General features: G+C 60.4%; 2 protein-coding genes across 2 annotated transcripts in view; one reads left to right on the top strand and one right to left on the bottom strand.

Annotated features, from left to right (window-relative positions):
* Positions 1-9744, top strand: part of GNPTG (N-acetylglucosamine-1-phosphate transferase subunit gamma) — a 73827-nt gene that overhangs the window by 40153 nt on the left and 23930 nt on the right. The window lies entirely within an intron of this gene.
* LOC125926189 (putative E3 ubiquitin-protein ligase UNKL) overlaps positions 66-9744 on the bottom strand; it is a 10300-nt gene continuing 621 nt past the window's right edge. The window contains exons 2-3 of the mRNA XM_049635383.1: positions 8629-8947; positions 66-306 (exon numbers count right to left, since the gene is read on the bottom strand). Of these exons, the coding sequence (XP_049491340.1) occupies positions 66-306; positions 8629-8947 (560 nt within the window). The remainder of the gene's footprint in view (positions 307-8628; positions 8948-9744) is intronic.

Below are 9744 nucleotides of genomic sequence, written 5' to 3' on the forward strand. Positions count from 1 at the left end.
CATGGGCACGCGGGGCAGCGGGACGGAAACCCTCTCGTCAGAGTCAAAGCCAGAGAGAGAGCCGCTCAGGCCAGCATCCCAGAGAGGTGAGCTGGCCGGCCGGCCGCCCCGCGCGGACGCCCCACACACCTGATGTCACACACGGGCGGCCGCAGGTCCAGCGGGCCGTGCGCAAAGGCGCAGTGCAGCCCGTTCTTGACGCAGTGGCCACGGGCGTCCGTCTCGTGGATGCACGTCCCGGTCTTGTAGTAGCGCAGGTGGTACTTGCGCTCCGTGTCCCCGGTCGTCCGGTGCAGGTACGGGCACCTGGGAAGCAGAGGGGCAGACACAGGCCATCTGAGGCCTCGGGGACAGCAGCGCGGACCCGCCCCACTCCTCGTCGGCACCTGGCCAACGCCCTGCTCTCGCGGTCTCCCTCCGCACACTTATCTGTTCTGATCGCAGGCCTGAGGTCCCGGGCGGAGCACCTGTCCCCCGGACCCGTCCCCCAGACACTCAGATGCCCCACAGATCCCGCAACTACATCTGGTGGAAAAACACAGAAGCAAATTTCCCTGGAAATCCTCCTGCATCATCTTCTGGTTATGGAAAAATGAAGTTCGTGCCTGGGATGCAGCAGCGCCCCTCATTTTTCCCGACGGGCATTATCAGAGGAGGACTTGTGGTCACTCCCATCCATCCAGGTGCTTCAGGGGGCCCCTCGAGGGAAGGAGCCTGGGGAGAAACCCGGACGCGGCTGGAGGAGGAGGCTGGTGGAAGCCGGCCAGGAGAGCGGGGGGTGGGGGGGGGGGCGGTACCACGTGCCCCAGATGGAGGGGGGCGGGCTGTGCCACTTGCAGGTGCCAAGCCACACACTCCCAGGGAGAGTCCCCCTGCGGTCCCCAGGCAGCAGGGGGCTGGCTTCACACGGGAAGCTGGGCACTGAGCCCACATGGAGGTCAGCCCCTCTAGACGAGAGGCACAGAAGGGGGGAGGAAAGGAGCCTGAGCCGGGGACACCTGGGTGGCTCAGTCTTAAGTGTCTGACACTTGGCTTCGGCTCAGGTCACAATCTCACCGTTCCTGAGTTCAAGCCCCACCTCGGACTCTGGTGTCAGTCTGCTTCAGATCCTCTGTCTCCCTCTCTCTCTCCGCCCCTCCCTGCTCTCTCTCAAAAATAAACGTTTAAAAAAAAAAGACTAGTTTTAAAATAAACTTAAAAAAAAAAAAAACGCACAGAGCCTGAGCCAGCAACTCCCCGTGAGCCGCCTGAGGGGTGAGGCAGGGGCCTGGTGTCCCCCTCCAGAGGGGACGGTTGAGGACGACCGTGTCAGGGCCCAGTCCCACCTCAGTGCCCAGCAAACCGTGGACTCGGCTGCTGGGAGCACCGGCGTGATGGCTCCCCACACACGAAGCAGGGACAAAACCCGGAAGTAAGGAACTGGGGGGGCCACTCACTCTCAACCCCTCTCTCGGCCTTCAGACAGCGCACCCCAGAGCTTCCTGAGCACCTGGGGTGTGCGGGGCATGAGGGGAGAGGGCGCTGTGGCCGCGAGGCCGGGTCCCTGGGAAGCAACGAAGCAAAAGCCAAAGGAGAAGCCAGCTCGGGGTCCGGCACTTCCGCTGCCAGATGCACGCCCCAGAAACGCTGCGAGACCCCGCTGTCGTCCGGGGGAGAGTTCTCTGCACCCGGGTCACAGCACGTGACCCACAAGAGCTGAAAGCTGCGAACGACCCCAGCGCCCATCAGATGACGCACGGGGGAGCGACATGGAGCCCGTGCAGACCAGGACGCTCCTCGGCCTCAAAGGGAACAGAACTCGGATACGTTGGACAGCGCGGATAAACCGTGAGGACACTGCGCTCAGCGAGAGAAGCCACACGCAAAGCCCACGTGCTGTGTGATTCCACTCTACGAGGTCCCACGACTCAGAGTCACGTCCCCGGGAGGTGGGGAGTGGATGCGAGGGGCGTCAGTGCTGAGCGGGGACAGAGCTTCAGGTTGGGACGAAGAAAAGGACTGGGGAACAGGCAGCGGGGACGGTTATATACGACACTATGGGAGTCGTCCGTGTCGCTAAACCGCGCACTGAAAATGGTTACATCCGTTTTCCTACGTTACAAATCCTACGTTACAAATGTTCTATCGTAGTCGTAAACAGAGCCCGCTGGAGACGGAAGAGAGAGATGTTACGTATTTGTACAGACAAGCGTGCGTCACGTCTGGCCCTCTGTGGGATTTTCACAGGCGGACACGTGACGTCACAGCACGCGGGCCGGGAGGACAGAGCGCGGCCAGCACCCCGGGGCCCCTCAGACAGGCCCGCGGTGAGGACACGCACTCCCTCGGCGACGGCAGAAACTGGCAACGGGGCAGATGTGCCACAGGGCACGAAGGCCCCGACGAAGCCTTCCACGGAACGCCACCCGTCACAGACAATCCCCGCACACCCCTGAGGCACGGGCGAGGTGGCAAACGGACAAGACGACCTGGTGGCACTTTCTGAAAACAAGCATGGCCACACCACTAGACACACACCTGGAAAAGGACACGGGACGCACGGCCCACGAGCCAGAGCGAGGACGGCGGGCGGAGCGGCTACAGCGAGGACTGGGCATCCGCCCCGCGCCCCTCTCTATGCAGCCGTGTCCCCCGCCGGCCTGCGAGCACATCGCCCCGACCCGGGACAGGTCTCTGGGTACCCGAGGCGTGGAAGCTGTCACGGGGAGCCCACGACTACAGATGAAGGCCGCTCAGCGACAACACGGCCCCAGGGAGGGGGGCGCTGGGCCCGCCCGACTGCCCCGTGTCACATCGTAGCCCTCGCTCATTCCCTAGCGGCCCCTCAGCTCGGCACTAAGCATCATCTCCTCTCTGGTGCCATCGCCAAGGCAACCAGGGCGCGGCTGAGGCCCGTGCCCAGCCCTGAGCAGCCTCTACTATTTCACTCGGGGCAGGACCCCGAGATACTGGAGGGCTCTTAACGACGCACAGTGGCTCCACGTGCAGAAGGTCTAGGCGGTCAGGACTTCAGAGACAACATAGTTGCAAAGCCAGAAAACCCTCCTTCGGGCGGGAAAGACCCAGGGCTCCGCCCAACACCGCAGGCAGATTCTTCCCGCAGGAGTCCGCTAATCCACCTGCCCCTCCCCCTGGGCCACTGCCAGCCCACCGCACCGGTGATGTGCCCCACAGTGACCGGATTCAGGTGGGGGCCTTGGTTCTCAAGCTACCTGCCACAGTTAGGGACCCAAACCGTGTAATTAAAACAGGGCTCCAGGCACACCTGGGTGTCTCACAGGTTGAGTGTTCAACTCTTGATCTAGGCTCAGGTCATGATCCCAGGGTGGTGGGTTCGAGCTCTGCACCGAGTGTGGAGCCTGCCTGGTATTCTCCCTCTCTCTCTGCCCCTCTCCCCTGCTCATGTGCACACATGTGCGCACTCTCGCTCACTCTAAAAGAAAATCCAGATCTCCATCGATGCCATGATGGAACAGCACAAGCCGGACAAGGGCACAGTCACGATGCTCTGGAACCCACACGCCAGGATGCAAGGAGGACGAGACCAGGGGTTCACGGCTGCCCCTCCGTGTCCAGCAGGCTGTCCCCCTCCCTCTGGCAGCCCTTGCATGAAACAAAAATAGAACCACCAAGGCCAGTCTGCAGTGGGTGACAGAGGTGGCCCACGCAGCTCACATCCACCGTGCGTTAGCACCAGCCAGGAGCACACTGGACCAGACGTCAGAACCCCTGGAGGGCTTGCCAACCCCAGAAGGTGTGGTCCCCGAGTCGAGTCCAGGTAGGTTCCTCGGGTCCCAACTGCTGGTCCGGGGGCCGCGACAGGGGCTACCGCTGGGCGTTCGGGGACACTCAAGTACAACCTGACTCCCTGCCAGTGCCCAAGGCGCTCAAACAAGGGTGGGGAGACAGAGGTGCAAACCAGAACAAGTCGAGCAACGCCACGCAGTCACGGAACATGGGGAACAGCAAATGTGGGCAAAGACGTTGCGCTGCAGACAAAGGGGAGCAGGAGGGGCTTCTGGGGAAACCTCGAGGGTCAGCTCACATCCGCCCCCTCCTCTTAGACACCAAGGAGGGGGGGCTGACAGCTAACCCCATGTTGGCCACGCCCATCCACTCAGCCCTGCACCCCCTGGTTTCCAAGGGTGGCCCGGACTCCTGAGCCGGGGAAGCGGCCCCTCCTCAGTGCCTAACGTGGGCCATCAGCACCGACAACAGGTCCACACCTTCCTCTGCGCCCCCACAGCTGCCACCCTCCCTGGAAGACAAAAGCCTCCACTGGCCGTCTCTCCACTGGCCTCCGAGGGGGCCTCCCTCCCGGTCACCTCCTGCAACTTCAGTCACTCGGCTGGCTAACATGTAACCGAAAAGCGCGTGTCCTGCAGACTGTCAGCAACTCCCGGCTCCAGACTGTTAGGCTGTGACGTTCCGGACCTGCCCTGGCTCTCACCCCACCCTACAAGCCCAAGCAGAGTTCCCTTGTAAGGTCAGTTTGGAGCAAGTCCACAGCTACGCGGGGGTGAAGTTCACCCAGGGCTCAGGGCCCCAGACACTTGGGTTCTTACAACTAAACAGGCGAGCGCCTTTCCCTAGAAAGGGCAGGCTGAAGGCAGTGCGGTGCGGCAGGCATGCCACACCTCGGACACTTAGGACGTCTCTCTGAGCCAACAAGCTCCCACAAGCACGCTCGGATTCACGAGCGGGAAGCCCCTGGTCCACCTGACCCCGGGCCTGTGTCCCAGATACCCCAAGTGCAGTGAGGTGGGGGGGGGGGGGGGCTTGTGGGAGAAGAGCCAGGCCAGCCAGGGGAGCCCTGAAAGAATAAGGCCACAGTAACGGGACGGGCCCACTTCCTAGTAAGCAAGAGAATCTACAAGTGGGGGGTCTGGAGGGTTGACTCGCCAGGAACATCCTGTGTACCACAGGAGGAGGGTTAACCGAGGAAAGAGAGTGGTTACTTTACACACGAGACAGTTGGGGGCTGCTTGATTTCCCCCAATGAAGATGTCCCCCGAGGGCCGCAGAGGCCGCTGGGAAGGCGCCTAATCATCCCCAGGAGCCCCGCACCTGCTCGTCTCAACAGGAGGCGCCAATCACACCTGGATTCCGGGTGTGATTCCTGTGCGAACACCCAGGCCGGCCCTGACGGCGGAGGGCCTGGCGTGGGGAGCAGGGCCAGTTGGGGGCCTGGGCTGTCCACACCCGATGCCCCTCCGCAGCTTTCAGGATGAGGGTGGGCCAGCGAACACCTCCGACGGGAGTCGCTCTCCTTGAAGCCCAGCCTAAGAAATACCTGAGATGCACCCTCACAAGTGGGAACACAGATTCGATGGAGCTGGGCCAGACCTCAGGCTCGGAAGCGGCTTTCTGCGTCGCCGACTCTCGACTCTCTCGACTCTTACTCGAGGATTGTCAAACGCGCACACCGCTCAGCTGACCCTGGCGCTCCAGCGCGGGCGGGCTTGTAGCCGCCGGGGAGGGGCGGGGCGGGGCGGGAACACGTGACCGCACGACCAACCGCAGCCGGCCCCAGGGAAGGGGCGTGTCCGCCAGAGCAGAGGGCCCTGAGAGGGCGAGCAGGGGACGCGAGGGCAGCGGGACCTCCCTGGCTAATGGGGGGGCCCGCCCGCGGAGAAGAGGGGGTGACAGCCGAGGTGCCCATGGGGAGGGGGAGATGACACCGGGAGGTCTATCCAGAGGTGACACTGGAAGCGCCACGGAGGTGAGGGGGGCCCTGGGGGATGGGGCCACGGGAGGAGGCGTGACAGTGAGGGTAGAAGGTGAGCGCCATCCTAGGAAAGGCCGTGACAGCAGAGGTGCCAATCCCCCTGGAGTCCCCATCCGGTCCTGCCACACAGCTCGGGCCGCAAGCTGCTGCCAGCCAGCTCCAAGAACAGTCCTGGATGCTTAGGTCACCCGACAAGGGCTTAAGGGTCTTTGCTCTTTGATAGGATCCATGTTCTAAAGTAACGGGTGGGGGGTGGGGCGCCTGGGAGGCTCAGCCGGTTAAGCCTCCGACTTCAGCTCTGGTCACCATCTCACCGTTTGTGGTTTCCAGCTTCATGTCTGACTCTGTGCAGACAGCGTGGAGCCTGCTTGGGATTCTTTCTTTCTTTCCTTTCTTTTCTTTTTTTTTGTTTTCTCTCCCCCCCCCCCCACTCTGCCACTCCCTCTCCCTCTGCCACTCTCCCCCTCAAAAATAAACATTAAAAAAAAAACTAACAGGTTGGTAGTACACATGCCCAAAACAGTTTTCGAGAACCCATAAACTGAAATAAAAGGAAGGTTCTGTCCTTACTCTGGAAGGTAGTATCTACTTAGGAATTCCATGGTGATGCTTTGTGAACCAGAATATGTAGTCAAACAGGACAAACGCTGTGCTGTTCCACTCGTGGGGGGTGACAAAGTCCCTCCCCCATGGAACTGAGGGGTAATTACTAAGGAGAGACCCCTAGGGAGACATCTGCTCTCTGCCAAACACTTCCTGAAGTTCGGGCTGAACCTCGATACAAGTGACACAATCTTTACTAAGATATGTGTGACTTTCTTACTACATGGAGGGTCACAGGATGCACCCCAAACAGAAAATGTCAAACAGGCACCTAACTGCCACTCGTCTGGCTCTCAATGATGACCTCCGTGTCATGTAGATCACACGTTAATACTTCTGTAATAAATGATTGCCTGGGGGGCACCTGGGGGGCTCAGTCGGTTGAGCATCCGACTTCCGCTCGAGTCATGATCCCACAGCTGGTGAGTTCGAGCCCCGCATCGGGCTCTATGCTGAGAGCTCAGAGCCTGCAGCCTGCTTCGGATTCTGTGTCTCCCTCTCTCTCTGCCCCTCCCCCCTCGTGCTTGCGCGCATGCGCTCTCAAAAATAAACATATAAAAATAAAAAGAAACCAACTGCCTGTTATTTAATTACTATCGAGCCCTGCTGAAATGATCGCCCACAGACGCTTCATCCTGGAAGAACTGGACGTCAGGTGATGTCTAACAGTGGGGCCAAATCAATACCAGGACATCCAGGCTCTGGAACCCCAAACAGCTGTTCAAACTTGCTTTGTCTACATGTACCGAAAGCATCAGTGAATACTGTCAGTCCTTCGTAAAGGGCTCTGGGGTGAGGTCATACACGCCGGGTGACGGGACTGCTGCACCAGGGTCAAGCAGCACTGCCTCCCCCCTTGGGGAACTCAGGACCCAAGGCCAGAGAGGTGACTGACATCACCAAGAGAAATGAGGGACCCGATTCCAGACCTCAGCCAGAGAAACATACTTCTTCTGAAGACACGTGTGCAGGAAAGATCAGTTCAAGAAGCAATTATATAAGGCACTTTTAAAACTTCACAGAAGTGTAACACCATCTTAACCAAGGAAGGGCTGGGCGCGTTATTCCAGCAGGCGTCAAGCTGCCTTAATAACAAACTTATTGAACTCTCTGGTGCTCAACTAAAAATATTTCAGTAAGTATATAAAGCTTATGATATCACCATGAACGGAAAGTTTACTCCCTGGCCTAAACATCTTTGGAAAATGAAGGACACACATCACTCTGATGTCTGAGTGCAGCACAGTGAAAGCTGTCTTCAGAAGGGAGCATTTCACGGGGCTTCTGGGAGGCTCAGTCAGTCACGTGTCTGACTTTAGCTCAGATCATCTCGTGGTTCACGAGTTCGAGCCCCGTGTCGGGCTCTATGCTGACAGCTTGGAGACTGCTTCAGATTCTGTGTCTCCCTTTCTCTGCCCCTCCCCTCACTATCTCTCTCTCTTTCAAAAATAAACATTAAAAGAAATTTTTCTTTCAAAAGGGAGCATTCCTGGAGACGCAACTCCTTTCAAGGGATCAGGGGACTGAGCCCAAAGGACCTCCCCCAGATCAGGCCTGGATCCAAAGAGAAGTCGAACAAGCAGTTCAGAAGTTGAACAAGTTATTCAGAGGGCCCGGAGCTCGGTGATGCTATCTGACCTCCAGGCAAAGGAGGGCCAGCCCTCCTCCTTCCTCAAACAGCCCGGGAAAAAAAAGCAAAACCTCCCGTTACTGGGTTCTGTCCGTTACAAGCCTATACGCTCTGCCTGCACGTGCCCTGTTTTCCCATTCTACACATTGCTAAATAAATACATCTGTTCATAACACCATCAAGAAACTTGTAAGAAAAAAGCCAACCCAAACAAAACCTTGGTTTCTTAAACTTTAAAAGTGCTACATAAGCGACAGTCTGCAAATGAAATAACTTCCCTATCATTTTTTTTTTAAGACGTTAGATATGTACGCTGCAAGGAAGTAAACATTCCAGGTATAACTTGCACAGGGTGAGCAAACATTTTAACACGCTCTCTGAACCGGAAAACATGGGGCAACTACAAAACGGTCCTAAGCCTAACAGGTGCACCTCATAAGGGTGGTCTCTAATACGGAAAATCTGGGGAACTGGGTCCCAGATGGGAAGTGAAGTCAAGTCGGTTGGCAGCGCCCAAAGGGTGTCCCGGAGACACAGTCCTGGAGGTAGAGAAAAGTCCGCCCACCACCACTGGTCACCGTTAACGCCTGAGAACAAAGACCAGACCCCCTCTACAGGTGGCGGGTGCTGGAAAGAGCGGCCAGAGCTGGCCCCGCCCCACACTCACTCGTCGCCGTCGGGGCACACGCCGCTGGCCTCGTCGTACTTGGAGCAGTACACGTCCGGGCTGTAGTTGAAGGTGCCGTCGCGCCTGCGGAGCGGTCTGCGCCGACGCTGATTTAGGAAATGCCAATGGAAACAGGTAAATGGCCTGTGCTGGGCGCACTTGTGCTGCACAAACAGGGCGCACTGCTCTGTCCTAAATTCCTTTAGATACCTAAAAAGACAAACAGCGTTGCGGGTCGCTTCCGCCGCCACCGCCGCCGGCGGGCGGCCTCGAGGACTCGGGAGCGGGGACCGGACCCCGCAAGCCAGGGTGCCCCAACCTCAAGAGCAGCCCCCTCTCTGAAGGCAGGCGGCCCCAAACGGCCGCCCCCCCCCCCATTCCCAGCGCGTTCCTCCGATCCCAGGCACGGTCCCGGACCCCAGGCGCAGCCCTCGATTCCCGGCCCCCGGCGCGACCCCCGTCCCCACTCCGAGTCCAGAGGGCCACCCCCCCACCCAGCCCAGGCGCGAGTCCCCAGACCCCGCCCGCAGCGTCGCCCATCCCGGCCACGGACGAGACCCCCAACTTCAGGCGCGACACAGCGACCCCAGGCACGCCCCGACCCGGGGCAGAGACAGCCCGAGTCCAGATGGCTGCCCATTCCCGACCCTAGGTCCGACCCCGGGCCCCAGACGGCCGCCCCCTCACCCAGCCCAGGCGTGACTCCCCAGACCCCGTCCGCAGCATTCCCCATCCCGGCCACGGACGCGACGCCCAACTTCAGGCGCGATACGGCAACCCCAGGCACGCCCGACCCCCCAAGCCGTGGTGCCATCCCTGATCCCAGGCGGGGGCCGCCCGAGCGCAGAGGACCGCCCCCCCCCCCCCCCCCCCGCCCCCAGGCGCATCCGCCCCGGCCCCCGACCCTCCCCCGCAGAGGCGCGTGGACCCCCAGCCTCCCGGCGCGCTCCCCAGCCCCCGCCCCCAGGTGCCGCCCCAGACCCTGGGCGCCGCCTTTCGACCTCAGGCGGCGGCAGCCCGCGTCGGACGGCGGTCCACCGCCCCGAGCCCGGACGCGACGCGGAGGCCCGGGCGCGGGGCGGGGGGCGGCGCGGGGCCCCAGGCCGCACCGGAGGC

This window comes from Panthera uncia, chromosome E1 (genome assembly GCF_023721935.1).
Source record: "Panthera uncia isolate 11264 chromosome E1, Puncia_PCG_1.0, whole genome shotgun sequence".
Taxonomy (NCBI): domain Eukaryota; kingdom Metazoa; phylum Chordata; class Mammalia; order Carnivora; family Felidae; genus Panthera; species Panthera uncia.